The 23568-nt window shown below is 36.8% G+C and overlaps 1 protein-coding gene across 4 annotated transcripts in view; it reads right to left on the bottom strand.

The window, feature by feature from the left end:
• Window positions 1-23568, bottom strand: part of LOC130237640 (transcription factor SOX-13-like) — a 61482-nt gene that overhangs the window by 21569 nt on the left and 16345 nt on the right. For 2 of the 4 annotated variants that reach the window (XM_056468641.1, XM_056468642.1), the window contains exons 1-5: window positions 15920-16108; window positions 3741-3957; window positions 1733-1838; window positions 650-736; window positions 50-222 (exon numbers count right to left, since the gene is read on the bottom strand). In XM_056468641.1, coding sequence (XP_056324616.1) covers window positions 50-222; window positions 650-736; window positions 1733-1838; window positions 3741-3957; window positions 15920-16074 — 738 coding nt within the window. In that variant the 5' untranslated portion in view covers window positions 16075-16108. Of the gene's footprint in view, window positions 1-49; window positions 223-649; window positions 737-1732; window positions 1839-3740; window positions 3958-15919; window positions 16109-23568 lie in introns of those variants that run through there. The other 2 variants (XM_056468643.1, XM_056468644.1) reach the window with 1 other exon arrangement.

Here is a 23568-nt window from a genome sequence, read left to right as displayed (position 1 = left end):
TTATATATTTTCTCCTTTGTCACAGGCTCAATTAAAAGCATCTCCACACCTGTTCTTGCTGCTGTCTTGCCAGTTCCATCTGTTGCTGCTGTTTCTCCAGCAGAAGAGCTGCCATGTTTCTCTGCTCCGAATGAGCTCCTAACAGCTGCTCTCGCAGACCAGAGAGCTGGTTTATCATCAACAACAACTGAAGCTCCTTCTCTGCCAAACTGTCTGGGGTTCCTGTAAACATATGCACATGCTGGTGGTCAGTCAGAAGTGATGCATAAATGAGAGAGGAACTAATCTCAATGAGCACATTTGGGTAGTTGACAAATCAGCTTTTATTTGTAAAGCAAAATTTTTGAAGGAAAAAAAAACATAGTATAGTGTAGTACAGTGTTGTATAGTGTAGTATAGCATCTATCGTACAGTATAGTATCTTGTAGTGTAGTATAGTATCTTTTCTTTGAGTTGCATTTTATTGTAATAGTACTTGAGACAGGATACTTTTAAGATTTGGCTCAAGAAAATGTAAAAACACAGCAGTTTGTGTGTTTTAGAATAATGAACTGCCTTTTAAATGAAGACAACGCTATTTATATTCATTTTTGTCATGTGTGACAGTACCCATGTAAACAATCCATGCGAAATAAATGGATACATGTACCTTTTAGGTTGACATTGCCTTGAAGACCCTTCCCAAGGAACTTTTCTTTCCAGTCTGTATTCAGAAGCTTTTCAATTGTGGGCATCACTAAAAAGACATTAAAACAAAAGATTTAAAAAGAAAATGCTCAACTCAACTGTAATTAAAAGGGTCTATAATGTCTAAAAGAATTTAAATAATTGATAAAAATATATATTATTATATGCGAAGCAGTGGCGCAGTAGGTAGTGCTGTCGCCTCACAGCAAGAAGGTCGCTGGGTCGAGCCTCGGCTCAGTTGGCGTTCTGTGTGGAGTTTGCATGTTCTCCCTGCGATCACGTGGGTTTCCTCCGGGTGCTCCGGTTTCCCCCCCCAGTCCAAAAACATGCAGTACAGGCGAATTGGGTAGGCAAAATTATCTGTAGTGTATGTGTGTATGAATGTGTCTATGTGTTTCCCAGTGATGGGTTGTGGCTGGAAGGGCATCCGCTGCGTAAAACAAATGCTGGATGAGTTGGCGGTTCATTCCGCTGTGGCAAAAATGAATGAATGAATGAATGAAAGTATATATTATAATAGTTTTAAATACATTTTCTTATAAACAGGCTAAGAGCGAGACAATATAGAACAAAACACTTCATCTAGATGAGCAAAACACTGCATTTAAAAAATCCTTGAGCTTAAAACCTCAGCAATACCAAAAGAAAGCGGAAAATTAAACAACTCTACTGAATGTGCGAAAACAAAGCAAAAAAGCCTTTTGAGAAAGCACTCGAGGACTCTTTAATAACCGCTGGAAAATTCCACAATAGCTATGAAATGTATCATACAATTGAAATCATTGAAAAGCTTCATAGAGCTTGAAACAAAGGGAACATTTGGATCATTGCATTATAGACTGCATCAACAATGATCGACTCCTAATTGCTCGCACGAACCACTTGCGTTGGTTTCCAATTAAAACGAAAGTAAAAACATCTTTCGAAACCCTCAAAAACAACAGCCTTGAAACATCAGAACACAATGAACGCCACGGATCAGGTGAAAATACACTAATGGCCCTAGATGGAGACTTAATATTTGTAAAGAATCAGTCCAACATACCCTCATTGACATTAGGTTTGCTCTCAATCTTATCATGGGCTCTGCTGCCTCCATCTTGACTAGCAGGCGAGTGTGACAGTAGCAGGTCTTTACTCGGAGAACGCTCCTAAAAACAGAAATAAGAAAACAAATGACTCTAACATGCATGTTTTTATTACATAAAGATAGATATCAAACAACCAGTTCATAAAACAACCCAGCGTGCACCCTGATGTGAAAACAACATCAAAAAAACAAGTCTGTAATTAAATTCTGATGTGTTAAATAATGTGTTAATCAATTTGACGTCTAACTGAGGTCTATTTTAGGGATAAGAAAACCCACTGTTAATTTGGAAGTGAAACTTTCAGATTAATTAAACTTCTTGTGTTATAATAGTTTTTTGTTGTTGTTATTGTTATTATGGTGGTCAAAAGGGCATCAATTATGTAATGTAATGTATTTTTTATTTAATGCCATGTCAGCAACCAAGGCTATTTTCATGGCAGGAACACTTCAATAATAAATTCACAATTAAAAATCAACAAACTAATGAATACATAAATTAAATAAGATTTTAGTGTTAATACATGATAATAATTTAAAAATCTTTTCTGATGTCACTTTGATAAAAATGTCCTTAAGAGAGTTAATTAAAAAAAAAAGCCTTCTGGAATCATTAAAAGCCGGACAGTCCAAGGGCATCAATAAAAAAAAAATCACATCAAACATTGATTATGGACAGACCTGTAATTGATTTTTGACATGTTTTTTATGCCAATGTTAGATCAATTTGATGTCTATTTGATGTCTATTGTAGGGATACAAAACTTACTGTAAATTTGGAATTGAAGATTTCAGATGAATGAAACTTCCTATGTTATAACAGTTTTGTGTTGTTATTATGGTGGTCAAAAAGGCATCAATCAAAAAGTACATCAAATATTGATTATGGACAACCCAACGGGCGCCCTGATGTCAAAACAACATCATAAAAACAAGTAAAAAAATGCAAATCCCTTTAGACATCAAACTGACATCTAACAATGCCATCAAAAACACATCAAATATTGATTACAGACAGTCCTGTAATTGAATTTTGATTAGTTTTTTGGCATACATGTTGGATGTCAATTTGACGTCTATCTGAGGTTTATTTTACGGATAAGAAAACCCACTGTAAATTCGGAATTGAAGCTTTCAGATGAATGAAACTTCCTATGTTATAATAGTTTTTTGTTGTTATTATGGTGGTCAAAAGGGCATCAATCAAAAAACACATCAAATATTGATTATGGACAACCCAACGGGCTTTTGATGATGTCAAAACAACATCAAAAAAACAAGTCAATAAATGCAAATCCTTTAAGACATCAAACTAACATCTAACATTGCCATCAAGAACACATCAAATATCGTTTACAGAGAGTCCTGTAATTGAATTTTAATTAGTTTTTTGGCATACATGTTGGATGTCAATTTGACGTCTATCTGAGGTTTATTTTACGGATAACAGAAAACCCACTGTAAATTTGGAATTGAAGCTTTCAGATAAATAAAACTTCTTACGTTATAATAGTTTTTGTGTTGTTTTCATGCTGGTCAAAAGGACATCAATCAAAAAGCCAATCGAATATTGATTACGGACAGAACTTTAATTGATTTTTAATGTGTTTGTTTATGCCAATGGTATTTTATGCCAATAGACATCCATTTGACATCTATCGTAGGGATACAAAATCCAAAAGGGCATCAATGTGTGGATGTTAAATAGACATCAAGATTTTGACATCAAAACTGAACAGTTTTAGATGTCGTTTTGATGTTGTTTTTAGATGTCGTTTTGAGGATCTATTATGCAAAAAATAAATAAATAATCACTTTTATTAGTGGCATCAACGTGTGAATGTCAAATAGATGTCTAGGTTTGACATTAAACTGATTAGCATTTTTTTATATCAATGTCAATTTGAGGTTATTTGGACATCGAGGTCCTCACTGGGAAGGCTAAAGACACTTTATGTCATACCAAAGGAGATTGTGCATGAACATTAGCTGACTTCTCGGAGTCATCTCTGTCGGAGGGCAGTCGAGCTGACCAATCGGATAGCGGAGATGACTGCTGGGATTCCCGGTTGACTAATCGACCACCTGACTCGTCCTCTTCAAGCTTGATACCAACACCAACCATGGTCACATTGCCCTTGGCATGGGGATGTAAAGCAGGTGGACTGGGCTCACACATTCTGTAAAACCAAATATAACAAAAATCGTCAGTGGATGTTATTCAAAATAATGTGCTCCAACTTTGAAATGACTTTACTCTAGAATGACGTTATCTAGCCCCATCTCCCACCAAACAACCTCGCATAAAGATCTGGTTTACCTCTGGTATTAAAGGGATAGTTCCCCAAGAAATTAGTTTATTCCTTTTGTTGAACACAAAAGAAGATATTTTGAAAATTGCTAATAGCTGGCAGCCATTGTCTTCCATAGTAATTTGCTTTCCTACAATGGAAGTCAATGAGTGCCAGCAACCAACATTTTCAAAATATCTTCTTTTGTGTTCAACAGAAGTAAAAAACCGCTAAATGTTTAAAACCACAGGCAGAATCAATTAGGGAAGTTTAATTTTTGGGTGAACTATCCCTTTATGATACATAATTTTGTCATTCACACTAAAGACGGATGGAAAGTGGACAACAACAAAAAAAATGGGTGTAATGAGAACTGAAACATTTTTAGCTCGTCCATTTTTAACATTTCCACAGGTAGTCAAAAAATGTATTTCTTCGTATTGCTTTCATACTGTCAACTTTTTCATACCCATGAAAAGACACCTGAAGTTTGCTAAACAAACCTGACTTCACCTTTCCAATTTAAAATGAGTAGCGACTGTCTGCGGATCCACATGTCAAATTAATGTTGCCAGCAAGATGGTGCTGTATATCATTTATTAACATCTACACCTACTACACATTTAAACCCAACCATCACAGTTATTAACATCTACCACTACCCTAAACCCAACCATCATCATTAACTTTCACACCTTCCCAAAACCTAAAAACCCAACCATCACAGTTATCAACGTCTACACCTTCCCCAACCGCAAACCCAAATCAGATTTAGACTTACAGCCGCAAGTTGCGGAGGCTTTCATACTTGACGCGCTAGCCATTGTACTGTTATTTACAACCACAGGGGGCGATGCAGAGTTGGCGGTCAGGACAAAATGGAGAAAACGGTCAGGACAAAATGGATGGATGTGGAAGTCGTCAGTGGATAAATTTGGAGAAAACTCATGAAAACATTTGGTGAAGGTGTAAAAATTTGGTGAAAAGTATTTCCACCATCTTGACAACAACATCTCGTTGTGACATCTCGCATGGTTCAATGGGAACTCGATAACTGCCAGTTACGCCTCTCTAACTTACTACAAGTTACGCCCTTTCATGTTACGCCCCGTCTTGCAGTCCGCAGACAGATATCTTAGCCTGGTACTGCAGTAAATGCTAGGAATAGATTTTAACTGTTTACTGTGCAGTGTTTCTCCTGGTTTGTTTCATCTGACAAGATATTTGCGTTTGAGCTTTTCTTTGGAGCTGGTTGTGTGACCGATTCGAGAATCGTAACCAAACCATATCTAGACAACTTAGGATTCACACAAATGGCCCATGTTCAGCAAATCTGTTGGACTATTGAGTTTAAAACACAATATTTCAAATATTTAAAAAATGTTATTGAAAAAGTATTTCCATCTTAACAAGATAAAATTATATCGTAATAATTATATTTATTGTTTAATAACCAAGCCCTAATTAAACAGTGAACTTAGTGCGCTGAAAAGAAAGGTTAAAACACCAGTTGTGAACATGACTATTAGATCAGATCGACCAAAAAAAGCATCCTAACACCAAAAATCTGATCCCTACCTGACAAATAAAGTAAGATCACGCCCTATGATTTCCTCAATAAATTCAAAATTTACAATAGTATTTACAAAACACAAGAGTATTTTGGTTTTGTCCAGCTACTGTCTGGGAAGAATGGAGAAATGGAAGAAAAAAAAAAAAAAAAAACCCAGCTGACTGCTTTGCATAAGGAACAGAAGGGTTTTTGTGGAGCCCAGACACAGGCCGCCCCATTCAAACTCTTTCACCCAAACCACTTCTTCAGGGTCTTTGGGACTCAGGAGCCCAGAGAGGATATTTGTGAGTGTGTGTGTGTGTGTGTGTGTGTGTGTGTATTTGCGTGCGAGTCTGTCAACACACAGTCAGAAAACAGATGCAAGACTCTAGTGTGCCCATCAAGTATCTGGCCGTCTCAAGTAGCACACGAAGGCCTTCTGCATTGAAGGACAAGAGGGAAGAGACGGACAAGAAAGAAAGGCGATTTCAAAATTAGCCGAGGTCTATAAACACCTCTCCACAACCCCCTTCTCCAATCAGCACAAAAGAAAAACAAGACAACCCAAAGAATACAAACACAACAGGGAAAATGCATCTCTCCCTTTCTGTTTCGCTCTCTCTCTCTCTCTCTCTCTCTCTCCATATATATAAAAATGCCCATTGTTACAGAGAAAGAACAAAGGAAGTTTAAACAATGGGCATGACATGGACAAAAGCAATAGGCTGCAGGAAACACAGCGGGGTAACAATACAAACGGAATGTGCCGATGGTCCGTGGCAGAGAAAAAAAAAACACTGAACATTCACTGGGCCGATTCCAGTTCCTCCTGTACTTTTTCATCCACTCTGAGAACACAAAAGCAGCCTGTACATTTACATTAAGAGAAAGGTCGAATGCTTAGCTCAAACTAGCCGAGCAACTTGCTTGAATTGTTTGAAGCAACGAATTCAATGGAGCAATCTGTTCTTTTGAAGTGGTGATTTTCCAATGTACCACCCAGGAAAACAGGGTAGCTTTGGGTAAAAGGGCGTCGTTCTCTATTTTGTGTATTTGACTCACCCCGAAGTATACAAATGAAGAGTTCAGATGCAAAAGCCTCCAAATTTTTCTTCTAAAATGAGCATTTTTTTCTCAGCTTCCTACATTTATATTCGGTTTTTACACTTTAAAATGCAATGAAAAAAAAAACCTATGTTACCATGAAAGTAAAATGACAAAACCTGCACCAAACAGCTCATTTTAGAAGAAAATTTGAGGATTTTGCATCTCAACTCGTCAAAAGAAATGGGGTTTCTGCTCAAAACTGCTTGAATACTAGTTAAATTACAGTCCATGTGAACCTCAAATTTGATATGGTCTTCCTAAATCAGATTTAGATACCAAGGACGAGACCTCCTGCCCTATTCTTTCCCCCGGGAACCAAGTGCACTCAAGAAAGATCCTTGTAAAATAACCCTCCACCATTGGTGCATTATAAATAAACACTTGCGCGGGGGTCTGCGGTATTCTGTTCCTATTGTGACGAGGCTAAAATTATTCCCGTTCCCCCAGTTGAGGAGCGCTGATCCATGAACCAGGTGCAGGAAGTGTGAATTTGTCAGCTCCTTCCAAGTGCACTTGCAGTTCTGGAGATATTCGGGTTATTTGCTTGAAGGGATTTGACTGTCAAAAAAACGGCACAGCCTCGAGCTCTGAACTGACTCATGGAGATTAATGCTGGAGGAAAGGTTTAAGAATGTTGCATTGTAAAAGAACAACAACAGTTGGATGGGTAAATCCTAAAACACCAAAGCTGAGAATATACGCAACATTACATAATATCCTTGTTACACAATGTGAATGGAGAACTTTATGAATCACGCTGACTTTTTGATAAATGGTATCTGAAAGCAAAAATTTTTGGAAACGAGTATCAGATTTATGTAAAAATTTAGGGGTGCAGGGGTGCTTAATACGTTGATCTCGATCTACCGGTCGATCGCAAAGGAAGATCGCATCGTATGAAAAAAAAAGAAAAAAAAAAGACGTCAGCCTCACTGAAATTTGTCGCTTGATTGACATACAGAGCAGCCAGTCTGATATCTGACCATTTCTGACACATGGGTAACCACGCATGTGCGTAAAGCCGCGCCAATAGCGGCTAAAGTTTTGCAGCACTTAGCAAAGTTAGCCCGGTTAAGTCCGAATATTGTTCCACCATGACTGATGATCATTTGGTAGCGTGCTTGAGGCTGGCTATCAGCAGCTACTGTCCGGACTATGCTTCCCTGTCTGATTCTATTCAGTGCAAGTCATCAGAGTAAGGTAATGACAAAAATATGTACAGTTGTAGGCTATTGCACAATATGAGTTCATACAGTTATGCAAGGCACATTAATATAGGCCATTTTGAGGGATGTAAACACTAACAATGGTTCAAATGCATTTCCTGTTTTACATTTTTAATTTCTATAGCTTCTGAGATAGGATTATTTATCAATATTTGGATATGACAGGTGTTTTAACGTGACGTTATCATTGAATTGCCTCTTGCTACAGTTATGAAATAGACAACAAGCAGGAAATTTTCATGGGCCAGTGACATGACCACATGGTCTATATATAGTACAAATACAGAAATCTCAATATGTTTATAAATAAATATGTTTTGCATTTTTACATTAGGTAGATCATTTTGACATGTCAATGCTAAAAAAGCATGGGCACCCCTGGCCTAGTGGTTACTGCGTCGACCCCAATTCGATTCCCGGCTCGATGTCCTTTGCCGATCCTTCCCCTATCTTTGCTCCCCAGACTTTCCTGTTTGTAAAATTTTGACTGTCCTATTCAAATAAAGGTGAAAACACCTAAACAAAATAATCGGAAAAAAAAATTTACAACATATTTATGATCTGTACAAAAAAATAGAAAATATTAAGTACACTGGAAAAGGTGATTATTAACTTCACTTATAAAAGTGGTCACCGTGAGCCCCGGAGTGCATATATATATATATAGTAAAGTCATCTTTTCAAGGCAATGGGTTTACTCAGAGTATGATTCCCGCTTTTGGTCCTATGCCGATCCTTCCCCTCTCTCTGCTCCCCATGCTTTCCTGTCAATAATCTCTACTGTCCTATACATTAAAGGTGAAAACCCTGAAAAAATAATTCTAAAAAATAAATAAATTTTTTAAAAAAAGCCCTTTGTAGAGGCTGATTTATACTTCTGCGTCAAGCGCAAACATATGCTTCGGCGCAGTCTTCGCATGGCCCCGCCCTGGCTGACGCGCACCTCTCAAAAAAAACATTTTTACTAAACGTCGCAACAACGGGAAGCACAAGCTCTATGATTGGTCGGCTTGGTAGCTGTGACCAATTTAGGTGGGACCAAGAGCAGCGCGAACCCGTTGGAGCGAGTGTTTACAAGTGTCGAGTCCTGTGAAGGAGCTCCAGATGGAAACTGTTGTTTTGTCTTTACCTTATGATTACAGTTGTTGCACATTCACTGGTTCCTGCCTCTGAATGAGCAAGTTTTGGCTACTTGTACATTAAGAAAAAAATCAGACAAAACAAAACACCCACGAAGACACTAGACAGAGATGAATATAACATAACCTACTGCCAGCTAGTGTTTGGGAAGTGTTATTGCAGAGCAACACAAACAGCATAAGAAGTATAAATGCATGACTACGCGCAAGGCAGGCACCATGAGTCACACCGATCACTCAACATAGAAATATAAATCAACCTTAACTTGAAACTGTTAAGTGGATTTGCCTTATAATTACGCACATAGTTCATTTACTTAAGGCAATGGGTTTACTCACTTTAAGTAAAGTCAGCTAATCATTTTATACAGTGGGATCATGTTTAATTTTGTTTTTAATGATTAAAAACTTGCAAAGTTAGTGCCAAAGTATAACAATTTTAAAATGTAACATTCAAATAAATTTAACTATTTAAACTTAATAAAATTAAATGAATAAACTGAAAAAAACGTAAACTAAAAATAAGTTATTTTAAATAGTTTATTTAAAAAATATTTTGAAATAAAAAATTTTTAAATAAAATCTGCAGTTTAATTATTTATAACTATTTAATGCGTCAATTTATCCTTTTCCTAAATATGCATAACTTTAAAATTGTTGTAAAAATATATGATAGCCCATATTGTTTGCTGAGAAACCCCTTTATACTTGAATTAATACTTTAAATACTAACATTTGAAGCTATCTTACCTTCATTGTCTAAAGCATTTTTGTTTTCCGCCCAAATATTTCATTAGCTCTCCAATAAAAGTAAAGAGAGGGAAAAAAACAATACAATAGGACTGTACTGACAGCATTGTTCTTAATCCCCTTTAATCTTGCCTCGGAGCAAACTATGAATGTGTCATAACTTCGCGATAAGAAATATAATGGCAAGCTCTTATGTCAGCACATGCAAAACAAGCCCAAAAGAATCAACAGTATGATTGACGGCAACTGCCAGTCGCTCTAACAAGAGAAGTCACCTGCAGTTTGTTCTTACCTGTCGTACGGATGTGGAGCCATAAGACGGATTTCCAAAGAGCTCTGCTAGACCTTTGTGGTCTAAGATAACATCAGCCTCAAGGTTCTTTCCTTTTAAGCTCAAACACCTCTGAAATGAAATGCTTCCCACGTTCAGGAGCGAGCGAGAGACAAAAGCTTAAGTTGCTTTACAAGTCGTAACGTGCCGCGGTCTCACATTCTGGCCCGCTCTCCTCTGATGCAAATACGGCTTGTTCTTTGTTGTTTCCAACTCTCCCTTGCCTCATGACGGTATTGAAGTGGTTAATTTCCGCATTGTGACAAGTCAGGCTTGTAAACATTGTCAAAAACACAAATAAAACTGTCAGGAGCACCAAAGACAAGTCTATGCGCGCTAGGACGTAATTCTACAGCAACCACTTAAAGATTCACAGTTTGAACTTTGAAGGCTCTTCAACGATTCCAATGTAACAATCTGACATGTTGTTACAACTTTACAAAAACACCTGTTGTAAACCAGCACTTGGCCCACTGTGCAAAACAGAGGGATGATATCCCAATATACACTGTAAACCCAACACTGTTGAACTCAGTGTTGAAGGTAATGAGTTAATTAAATACCTCATCATTACTTCAACTTAAATGGAGCAAGTTTACAGTACTCATATAGATTAGTTTTGTTTATTTTTATAACTCAAATGGTTTGTTGCAATCGGTTTCCTCAAACGGTTTGAGTTGACTTAGGCTCCATTTACATGAATACGTTTTAGTTTTAAAACGCATAGGTTTTGCTACGGTTATGCCATCAGTCCACACTATGCCGGAGTTTTCGAGCGCTGAAAGCGGAGCGTTTTGGAAACGCTGAAGAGGCCGTTTTCATTCTAAAATGCTGCTGCTCCGTGCCAGTGTGGATGGGGAAAAACAGACATCTGAAAACGGAGGCAGGGCTACAGACTATCTGATTGGTGCTTTTCCCTCAATATTAAGTAGCCTACAAATGGTTCAGTCTTGCCTGTAAGTTCAGACTAAGTTTAATATGGAAAACAAACTCCAGAGGACACGTCGGGTAAATCTTCAGGGACTGCAGTGTACTTTATAACATTATTCACATCCTCCTAGCTACTGTTTGGAGGATATTAGCAACTTAACAGACAGCAGAAATGTTGAGGCATCATGTACCTGCATATTTATGAGCATCATCTTTACTGTATGCATATTTATAACAAAACGGAGCCTATAACATCACTGCCTCCTTTCATTTTCTTTGAAAAATATGAAACATACCCTCTCTTTTGCTGAATGTCAGATTTAATAATCAATAATGGCCATTATAAAAGCACAGCGTACAATAAGTTTATACAATATAGGAAATAAAGGCAAGCAATCAGTCAAATATGCAGAATCAGTGCGTCGTTACATTAATATATTAACTTATCTTCGCGCCCAGACAAAACATGTTACCTAAGAAACAAGTAATAGATTCAAAAGACCAAAGTCTGGGAATATGTCGTTAGATATAGACAGTGGTAGATCCTTGATGAACAGTCTGACGAGCACAGCTCTCATCTGGGTAGATATGCTGCAGCTCATGCCAGAGTGTGTGTGTGTGTGTGTGTGTGTGTGTGTGTGTGTGTGTGTGTGTGTGTGTGTGAGTGGTCACGTGATATGCGTTTTCAGTGGTATGGTGCAGACGGAGATTTGTTCAGAAACGATGGGTGAAACGCTAGTGTGGACGCGAATCGTATTCATTTTAAAACACCGTTTTAAAACTAAAACGTATTAGTGTAAACGGGCCCTTAACTTGAGTTTTACAGTGCTCAGTTGGTTTGAGTTCTCTTCAATTATTGGGTTTTACTGTCTCAAATTGCTTCGTTTACTCAAATGGATTAAGTTCACAGTACTCATTAGGATTCATTTTTAAACTTAAATGGTTTGTAGCAATGGTTTGAGTTACCTTAACTTTTTGGGTTTTACAGCGTACATGTGAAAGGGCCAAAAAATTTGCCTGTGTGCAAAGATTTTAACATACAGCAATCAATAAAGACACTAGACACTAGAATGTAGACTTTTAAAGGAAAGTTAAAAGGATTAGTTCATCCGGATTAGTTCACATTTAAAGGATTAGTTCATCCACAAAAAGAAAATTCAGCTAATAGTTACTCACCTTCATGTTGTTCCAATCTCCTGACACTCATCTTCAGAACACAAACTAAGTTATTTTAGATGAAATGGAGAGCTCCCTCATCCTCTATAGACAGAAACAGTCCTGAGACATTCAAAGTTCACAAAAGAAACCAAAAACAATGCATGTGACTTCAGTGGTTCAACTGTAATCATACAAAACTTTTGTGCACCAAAATGCACTGATAATGCTATTAGAATTCGATTCTCTGTGTGTCCAGTACATGTGGTTGAATTGATAATAAAGCTCACTTTGACTTTGAGAATTATCAGCGCAACACATAATTGTTGTATTGCTCGTAGTAAACGCATACCCTGATCTTATACAGAAGACATTAATGAACAAAGTTGTTTTTACAGGGGTTTATGATTACAGTTGAACCACTAAAGTCACTTTGAGAAGACGTCCAGAAAAGAAACCATAACGTGTTTCTGTCCATGAAGGTTGAGGAAGCTTTCATATTTCATCCAATATATCTTAAATTGAGTTCAGAAGAATAACAGAGTTCTCAGGAATGAAATGAGGGCAAGAAATTAATAGCAACTTAAATTTTTGGGTGAACTAATCCTTTAAAACTCTACAAACACCTGTTGTAAACCAGCACTTTACACAAAGTAAGAACCAACTGAATGATATTACTAGATTTTCCAATAGACAAAACAGGTGTGTGAAAAACAAGAATGTGTGTGTGCAAAGATCTTATTTTACACTCTAGATTAAACGCTCTTCAAAATTGCATTTGCAAATCAGTCATATATCAGTTATAAGGCATGTCATAACTTCACAAACACCTGTCATGAACCAACACTTAACATGAGAACACATTTGATAATATCAGAAAGATTGCCAATAGACAAGACAGGTGAACACTTTGTTTAGGAGTGCCAAAAACAAGCCTTTGCATGCAAAGACAATATTTCATACCGATTGAAGTTGAAAACTAGAAGACTCTTCAACATTAAATTTACCAATTAGACACAATCACTCTACAAACACTTGCAATTGACCCAATGTAATAATGCATTGAATGGTAGAGTAGGCTCCCCAATAAACAAAAACAGCATTATTTTACAGCAGACCCACTGTAGCAGGCTCTGGCTCAAGGCTAGTATTTAACAGTAGATGGCGCTGTATGTTTTACAAACAGCTGTCCGCTGCCTGCATCCAATTCGAACCTAAAATATTCATTAATAAAGGAAAGGTTTAAGTAAAACACAAGAGTGTTTAAGCTGTGTTTAAACTAATCCTGTGATATTAAATCCCACTTACAAGAACGCTCTTCCTCATGAGCATGAGTGAAGAGTTAAAAACTAGCCTAGAGTGCCATGTGCTTTTAAAAACTAATCTAGAGTGCCATCTGCTGTTAAAACTAGCCTAGAGCGCCATCTGCTTTTAAAAACAAATCTAGAGCGCCATCTGCTGTTAAAACTAGCCTAGAGCGCCATCTGCTTTTAAAAACAAATCTAGAGCGCCAACTGCTATTAAAACTAGCCTAGAGCGCCATCTGCTTTTAAAAACAAATCTAGAGCGCCATCTGCTGTTAAAACTAGCCTAGAGCGCCATCTGCTTTTAAAAACAAATCTAGAGCGCCATCTGCTGTTAAAACTAGCCTAGAGCGCCATCTGCTTTTAAAAACAAATCTAGAGCGCCAACTGCTATTAAAACTAGCCTAGAGCGCCATCTGCTTTTAAAAACAAATCTAGAGCGCCATCTGCTGTTAAAACTAGCCTAGAGCGCCATCTGCTGTTAAAAACAAATCTAGAGCGCCATCTGCTGTTAAAACTAGTCTAGAGCGCCATCTGCTTTTAACAAATCTAGAGCGCCATCTGCTGTTAAAACTAGTCTAGAGCGCCATCTGCTTTTAAAAACAAATCTAGAGCGCCATCTGCTGTTAAAAATAGCAGTTTCATCTGGTGTTAAAAACTAGAAGAGCGCCATCTGCTGAAAACAAAATTAGCGTAGAGCTCCATCTACTCTTAAAAACTAGTATAGAGTGCCATCTGCTGTTAAAAACTAGTATAGATTGGCATAGCTGTTAAAATAGAACATAAAACAACATCTGCTGTAAAAACCAGCATAAAGTGCCATCTACTATTCAAAACTAGCCGAGAGCGCCATTTGGTGTTCAAAACTAGCCTAGAGCGCCATTTGGTGTTCAAAACTAGCCTACAGCGCCATCTTCTTCTTCAAAAAAATAAATAAATAAACGTAGCGCTCCATCTACTCTTAAAAACCAATTTTTGCCATTTGGTGTTTAAAACTAGCCTACAGCACCATTTATTGTTTAAAACGGGTCTCGAGCACCATCTGTTGTTTAAAACTAACATAGAGCACCATTTATTGTTTAAAACTGGCCTAGGGCGGCATCTGTTGTTTAAAGCTTGCATAGATCACCATTTGGTGTTTAAAACTAGCCTAGAGTGCCATCTGTTGAAAAAAAAAATTAAAGTAGAGCTCCATCTGCTCTTAAAAACTGGTATAGAGCGCCATCTGCAGTTGAAAACTAGTATAGAATGTAAAGCGCCATCTAGCTAAAAACTAGCTAAGAGTGCCATCTGCTGTAAAAACTAGCCGAGCGCCATCTAATGTTAAAAACTAGCCTAGAGCACCATTTGGTGTTTAAAACTAGTCTACAGCGTCATCTGCTGTAAAACAAATTAACATAGCACTCCATGTACTCTTAAAAAACTAGCCTAGAGCGCCATTTGTTATTTAAAACTAGCCTAGAGGGTCATCTTCTGTTCAAAACTAGCCTAGAGCGCCATGTACTGTTAAAAACTAGCCTAGAGCACTATTTGTTGTTTAACTAGCCTCCAGCACCATCTGTTGTAAAAAAATGTGTAGCGCTCAATCTATTCTGAAAAACTAGTATAGAGTGCCATCTCCTGTTAAAATCTAGCAGAGTGACATCTACTGTTCAAAAACAGCCTAGAGCGCCATTTATTGTTTAAAATTAGCCTAGAGCGCCATCTACTTTTCAAAACTAGCCTAGAGCACCATTTGGTGTTTAAAACTAGCCTAGACCACTATTTGCTGTTAATAACTTGCCTAGAGAGCACCGTCTGCTTTTAATACTAGCCTGCTGAGAGAATAGTGATGCATTTTGAAAATCTCAGAACCAATGCACAATAGATTTCTAGAACGATTTTTCCATCACATTTCCAGTGTGCGCAAAGATGATATTTTATCGCAAATACTAAGACCACTGAAACAATGAAAATTTCAAGCCTAAAAGATTTCAACATTGCACTTGCAAATCCGACATGTTATAACTTTACAAACTCCTGTTGTAAAGCAGCTCTTGACCAAACTTGAGAAAGCACTGGATGATTTAAGACCGTGTCTGTGTGCACAAAGATATTATTTAACAGCTACCCCTAAAGATTCACAGTTTAAACTTTAAAGGCTCTTCAATATTGCAGTTGTCATATGTACCAATCAGACACGTTATAACATTACAAACCCCCATTGCAAACCAGCACTGGACCCAATATGGCAATGCATTAGATGGCAGTTTTCCCAATAGACAAGACAGGTCTCCAGCTGTTGAAATTCACCAGTAGGATCTTTCAAACCCACCTCTTACCAAAGACATTAGCCAAGAGACAAACGGTTTACCAACCTCAAGAGTATCTGATCAGTTCTCATTATCTTCAGATCGTCTTTAGGAAATCGTTCCACTTGCCAATGCGCAAGTCTAGAGAAGCAGCTCATGATGTGATCTGGATGACTGTGGACATCCAAATGATAAATACTGGCCAGTGAGCAACTTGTCATAGAGAGGAGAGTTGGCGTCTCTCTATGCCGGATGTGGTCAGGAAAGTATGCCCTATAGCGAAGGCAAACAGTAGCATTTGCATGGCGTTTGCCTCCGTTATAACTTTCCACTGAGTACTTGACACAGATAGGGATTTGATAACATTGTAAAAGTGAAACGGGAGAAGAGCGTCCAGGAATAAACAAAATAAAATAGCAAAATCAGACTAGATGTAGATAGGGCACCTTGTTTGTGTTTTGATTTGAATGCAGATGACATTTGCAAAAACAAAACAAAAAATAAGAGATTAATATCTACTAGTGAACGGAAAGACTAAATATAGATGTAAAAACACCGTTGGAAGATAACATGCGTCATTGTTAATTGACAGAGTAACTATTGTAGCTTTTACTCTCAGTACTAATTTTTGTTAAACTATATTTGCGTATTATCTTTAATATATTGTTTAATATCCAGATTTAAGACATTATGTTGGATTATTTTAGTTCTAAGTGAAACTAAATGAAAATAGTCTCATCAAAATAGAGTTTTCTTATTTACAGCTATGGGAGGAGTGGGGGGGCAATCAATCTTTATGCTAGCCTATGTGTTTGAGTAAAATGGATTTGTTTTGTTCTGCAAACAACTACTTTAAAATGTACAAAAAATATCAATTTTTACATAGGCAATTTTATAGGATATTTTTTTATATGCAAGGCAAGTTTATTTATTTAGTACATTTTATACACAGTGGTAATTCAGAGAGCTTTACATAAACAGGAATGAAAGAAACAAGTATAAGAAAATAAAACAAAGAATAAAAATGATTAAAATGTGTTAAAACAGGTTTTAAAAGAGTTCAAAAGAAAGATATAATAGTGCGATCTGTCATAAATAGCAGTGCTTATTCAGGATAGGCACAGCTAAACAGATGTGTTTTCAGTCTTGACTTGATTGTGTCTAATGTTGGAGCGCATCTGATCATTTCTGGAAGCTGATTCCAGCAGCGGGGTGCGCTGTAGCTGAAGGCAGGAAATCACGCTAAGTGGAGGGAGGGGCACGGACACGTTGGAGGGAGAGGGGTACAGGCAGAGAGGGGCACTTCAACCAATGAGGGCAGAGGGGCAGTGGCTCTAGCCATCAAGCCACCCCCCTATGCACGGCCCTGGTTCTGGTCAGAATCCAGTGAGGTGTCCATTACAGTAATCCACCCTGGTGGTGATAAAAGCATGAACTAGTTTCTCTAAATCCTCAATGAAAACATAACATCTACTTCTTGCAATGTTTTTGAGACTATAGTATGCTGATTCACTGCTTATATTTGGGAGAAAAAAAAGTTATTAAAACTATTACGTTTAGAAATGTGTTAATAATTGCTTTTACCACACTATTGGCAAGTCGTTTAAATCTTATTTATTGGAAAAAAACTGAGGCCCCAACACATAGTAGATGGATCAAAGACGTGATGTATTTTATTCAGCTTGAAAAAAAAAACGAATTTACTCTCAGCGGTTCAAAAAATAAATTTTTTTAAAACATGGTCTCCCTTTCTTACATACGTTAACAATTTACAATTTTTAGAGCAGGAGGATATATAATATCATATAATCGCAAAAGAACCCCCCCCATTTTTTAAATTTTTTTTTTTAATTTAATTTAATTTAGTTTTTTTGATCATTCCTCTTTCATGTCACTGTAACCTTGTAATATTTTTCACAATGGCCGTGCTTGTAATAAAGGTATACAGAACCTTAGTTTTATTACACGCTGAATTGTTCGCTTTTTATATGCGTCATATTTCTTTTTGCATTTTCCTTTTCTTTTTTTTTTTTACATTTATTTATTTATCTGTTTGTCATTACTGTATTGAAGTTGTGTATGCACCCTATACATACACTTGCTGTGCATTTGTGTGACGCTTGAGGACTTTATGTTTGCAGACTGTTAGCTATGTATATCTTCAGTTAAAGCCACAAAAGGGAAAGTAGTGTTGGGGATATTTGTTTTTATATTTTGTTTTGTTGTTAGGGTTAGGGTTAGGGTTGACTGTTTGTTTTTTCTGTTTTGTGCAAATGTATAAAAAAACCCTAATAAATAAAGTAAATAAAATAATTGTAAAAATAATAACTCGGGTCTAAGATATGTTGAATATTTGGTCCATTATCATCCGTTCAATGAATAATGTTATTTGGTTCATCAAAAAAAAATTATAATAAAATAAAAATGTAAAAAAAAGAAATGTGTTTGAAAAAAAAAAAATCTTTCCGTTAAACAGAAATTGGCGAAACAAATATACAGGAGGGGCTAATAATTAAGGACTACAACTGTATATAAAAGCCATTTTTATCATACGTCATTTTAAATTGTTAGTTAAACCACCAATAAAAAAAGATGCAAAAAAAAAATAAAATTATGCCTTTAGCAAAAGAAACCCAAAAAACTAGCAAACTAAAGAAGTGAAAGCTTTCGTGCTCATGCAAAATGTCTAAGAAAAACAAAAACTGCAGTAGATTTTCCAGTTCATCAGTCGCAAACCTGTGGCAAGCTAATAGTCAAAACAACGTGGCGGCGACACACAATAGAGACTCTAACATGAAAGACAAGCAAATGCATTTTCATTAAACAGGACTGAGGTTTGCGTAATAACAGCTCCTTTTTCGACAGATTTTCCTCTTCCGTGAAAGGGACAGTCCCTGACAGTCCCCGCCTAAACTCACCGGTCTTCATGTTTTGAATGCAGGAATGAAAAACAAAATGCAAATCAGCAGGGTTTACACATGGACTTTAGGAAATACAAGCGCACACGTATTCAAATGACTGATGTGTGTTATTCATTTGCGAAGCTGCTGATGTATCGAATAATATTTCTGGATCTTAGCTTTCATTTATAGTTTTTAAAAACGCAGCATTGTAAACAATATAGTACTGATTCAGCATTATATTTTGTAGTAATAATGCAGTGCAATCTGAGTACACATTGGTTTGTTGTTTGCTTTAGGGATCTGATTGTTTGCATTCGGACCCGGAAATGGTGACATCAGACATTGGATTGCAGCGAGTCCCGTTTACACTTGTTTGATTTGAATAAATGCCACCAAACTATAAATCTTCCTGGAAAGTAAGAGAAAAAAAAGAGAGAGAGTGTAGGCTATCCAAATGTGACAGATTAAAATACTTGTTCACCTTTGTAGTTATTAAAATGATAGTTTAATCATTATTTAAAAGTGTAATCATTATAAAATAAGTATAAGAATCCACTAGCAATGCCATCGTTTTTACTTATTAACGTCAATCTACTTATTTATTAATAATAAATGTTTTCAGCTGGTGGACCACTAGCAGCTAATAAAGATTTCAAAAGTTTTAAAACCCTCCAGAATATCCCAGAGATAAAATATATGCAATTATTGCTGGAAAACTTGAATCTTGCATTTACTGAACAATTCATGTAACCTCTATAGAAGTTTTATGAGTGAATCAACTGAAACAGCATAACAACCCATATTAAATTAACCGTACAACCCCGTTAAAGAAAATGATCAACCAAAAAGTGAAAATTACCTCATTTTTTTTTTTACTTAACCTGAAGCAATTCTCAGTCCACATGATTTTTTTTCTGTCAGATAAACACAATCACGGTAGTTTTACATTGTATCCTGGCTCCTTCATGCTGTATAATGATGTTGTTAAAGCCTTTTATTTTGAAGCCTCCAAAAGAGCTTGATTGCCTAACTAACTCATATGTCACCAGGGGGTTAACGCATGTCTTATGAAGCAGATCAATAGGTTTTTGTAAGAAAAATATTTCCCTTTTTATTATAAACTCTAATCACTGACTTACAGTGGCTGGTGATTGCATGTTATACACAACTGATGTATACAACGCATACAGAAGTTCTAGGAATAGATTCATTTTGTGGGAACCATTTACCACACGGTTTGTTTGCCACAGAAACTGACGATGAACAAGAAAACTAGTTGGATTGGTGTTACTGTATAAGCTTATACAGTATATTACTCTTTAGGCTAATTTTTACTCCATGTATTTGCTAGTTCGCTTAAGTGGGTGCGGTGACTGCGACATCAGTGTTTCCTGAGGTCCGCTTTGGATGGGCGCAACATGATTTCGGCAGAGTTCACAAAATTTTTCGAGACTTGAGCACAGTTCCTGCACCGCCGCATTTCATTTGGGAATCTGTTTGAAGAGATTTTGTTTGAAATCGGTACGCCTGTACACACATCTTTATGATCCGTCCACGAGTAATCATAGGGATAACCAAATGGCCAATAATTCTTGGCAAGAAATTTCAACAGCAGTGGGAAATGAGGAAGGTTTTTGTATAAAATAAATAAATAAATAAATTGAGGGATAAGTTTGTAAAAACCAAAAAGAGAGGCCATGGCAAAAGTGGAGAGCAAGGTGGCTTTACTGCACAATTACAGAATATGTTTTTCCACCCTTCATAGGCTTTATACTAATATATATATATATATATATATATATATATATATATATTACAATTTTGAAATGTTAAACAATTTGATGGTTACAAAATTGATTAAAAAACAAATTATTTCTGGAAAAGAATACTTGAACCTATCGTTTTAAAATATACTGATGCCCGGTTTTTCTGGACTTTACTGGTGATAATGGTCAGGAATGAAAGGACCATTATTGCTTTTTTAGCATACAAGTAGAGGATACAAACTATCCAGACTGCATTGTGTGAATCGTGGAGTGGGCTAAATCTAAAAAAAGCGTCAGTATTTATTAGTAAGTGTACTTTTTTTTTTCTTTTATTCTTGCCATAATAAAAAATATATTTTATAGAGCAACGCATGTTCTGTTGATATTAATATTTTAATAAACTTTAATGGGTAGAACTGTACAAAATATAATAAGTTTGATTAAATCTTGAATGGTTATAAAAATCCTTATAATTGTTAAAATAATTTATAAAAATAATTAGTTTAAAAATCTTAATTTAATGACATGACGTAGTTCCTAAAACTTCCTACTTCAATGTTTATCCGTTTAATTTTATAGTCGGCTTCTTTTGACTTCCCCCTGTCGCTTTAAAGAACCTCTTAACGGCGAACATGTCAAGTATAAAAGCCTCGTTTGTTTCATAAGGTGCTCGCGCAGTCAGCAAACAATCGGCACGTGGCGCCAGTCAAAAGTATAAATCAGCCTTTACAAACGCATCTACCATGCATACTACCATCAAAAGTCAGTGATTGGAGTTTATAATTGAAATGTATAAATATTTTTCATCAATCCGCTTCATAAGACAACAGATTTATTCATTCATTTTTTTTCGGCTTAGTCCCTTTATTAATCCGGGGTCACCACAGCGGAATGAACCGCCTACTTATCCAGCACATGTTTTACGCAGCGGATACCCTTCCAGCTGTAACCCATCACTGGGAAACATCCATACACACTCGTACACTATGGACAATTTAGCCTACCCAATTCACCTGTACCACATGTCTTTGGACTGTGGGGGTAACTGGAGCACCCGGAGGAAACCCACGCGAACACATGGAGAACATGCAAACTCCATACAGAAACGCCAACTGACCCAACCAAGGCTTGAACCAGCGACCTTCTTGCTGTGAGGTGACAGCACTACCTACTGCGCCACTGCGTCGCCGACAACAGATTTTTGCGCGTTAAAAAGCTTTAAAATAAAAGCCACTTCCCAACACCAATGTACAGCATGAAAGAGCTAGAATAAAATGTAAAACTTCTCCAACTGAGTTTATCTGACAAAAAAATAAATCGTAAAAACAGAAAATGGCTTAAGGGTGAGTAAATTGAGCAAACTATTCCTTTATCCCTTTCAAACTCATTTTTATGAGGGCGGCAAAGTGCGTTCGGAAGATTCAACTTGTATTAATCAGCTTAAAATGCAATACAAGTTGAAATTGCGTGTAAAGTTAATTTAATCAAGCTTAAAATTTGATGGTAGCAACTACTTTTTGAACCCAAAAACCCATGCTGAAAACGTTCAGTATGAATATAAGAAATTTTAATATTAATGGTCAGCATTTCAATCATAAAATGACATCAAATTTCATAACCGTTCGCCCCTTATGTGTCCATTAGTGTGAAATGTGCATGTAAAACTGACCAAAAGTGACCAAATCTGAAGAAGCACACCAATATTTCCCATAAATCTGCACGACACATCCAAACACATCGACGGCAGAGACTTTCTTCAGTATTTTTCCACAACAAAAGCTGCTGTAAAGATCAGAATTTTGGGCTCATGTTCTTTTGAGACCTTCTAAATAAGACGTATAAATGGGATGATGGTACGAGCACGCTCTGGACACAAAAGACCGTGAGAGGAGAAAGAAAGGAGAGTGGGTCGCCGGCGTTTTTTTCCTCCGTGCGCTTTTGAGAAGCGCAGGTTAAAAAGCAGCCTCTTTCATTGTGCCTCTCTGGGCCTAAAACAGTCCGGTTATTGTGGCGCCAAGTGAAAGGCTAGTGTGGCATTTATCTGAGAGACAAGAGGAGGGGGCAATGAAAGGAGGCCGAGCACAAAACACACTTGGAATAAAGAAATATAACAAGAGAAAGGGAATAAAAGATGTTAGTGAAGGGCCCCCTTTGCAAAAAAAAAAAAAAAGGCGCACAAAAACCTTCCACCACCCCCTTCAGGCAAAGAAAGACAAAGGCGAAATACATTAAAATCTGCTGTTTTCTAAGCCTGGCACACTTTTATGTCCAACCTTGATTCAGATGAACCATTTTTATTTCGTTTAATACGAGACCACTGGTTCGTGTGATGCATTAGATGTTTGTCCGTTGGTACAGATCTCCAGAAGGCTCTGGATCTCACAGGCTCGTCCTTGAATGTCTGCAGGTTTTGAAACGAGTTCGGCTCTTTTGAGAAGAGACAGTGTGTTTCTGTGAGGTTGTCATAGAGATCCAGCAGACGTTTTGTGCTGTGAAAAACACAACAGGTGATTCGGTACAAGCGCAGGTGGAGTCTTGGAGGAAAGCAGTGGAGCTGAGGAGGATCTCATATAGTGCTTAAAGCCTCCTTAGAAAACAACCTGAATGACCTGGGGTCTCATTTAGAAAAGTTTAAGAATTTCTAAGGTTAAAATTCAATATTGGGGACTCAAATGTACGCCAGTTTTGTCATTTAGATATTGAAACAACTGAACACTTGTTTTTCCAATGTAATCAGGTACAAAGATTTTGGAACGAAGTATTAGTTTGGATACAACAGAAAATATCTGTAAGACTTTTTTTCTCATGGGAAATTATTAAGTTTGGCCTAATATTTAAGGATAAAAAGATATCTTATATGATGAATAATTTGATGCTAGTATTAAAATTCTATATTCATAAATGTACATTTTTTTTAATTTCCCCAAGACTAGTGGTGTTTAAAGAAGAATTGGTGATGTATTTGAAGACATTAAGAGAGATGAAAAGCCAAAAAGCAAGATATTTATACTCATCATTAGAGGATTTTCTTAAGTTAGCATTTATT

Source organism: Danio aesculapii, chromosome 11 (assembly GCF_903798145.1).
Source record: "Danio aesculapii chromosome 11, fDanAes4.1, whole genome shotgun sequence".
In the NCBI taxonomy this organism is placed as follows: domain Eukaryota; kingdom Metazoa; phylum Chordata; class Actinopteri; order Cypriniformes; family Danionidae; genus Danio; species Danio aesculapii.
Note: the sequence above shows the minus strand (reverse complement) of the source record. Positions and strands in the feature narration are given on the sequence as shown.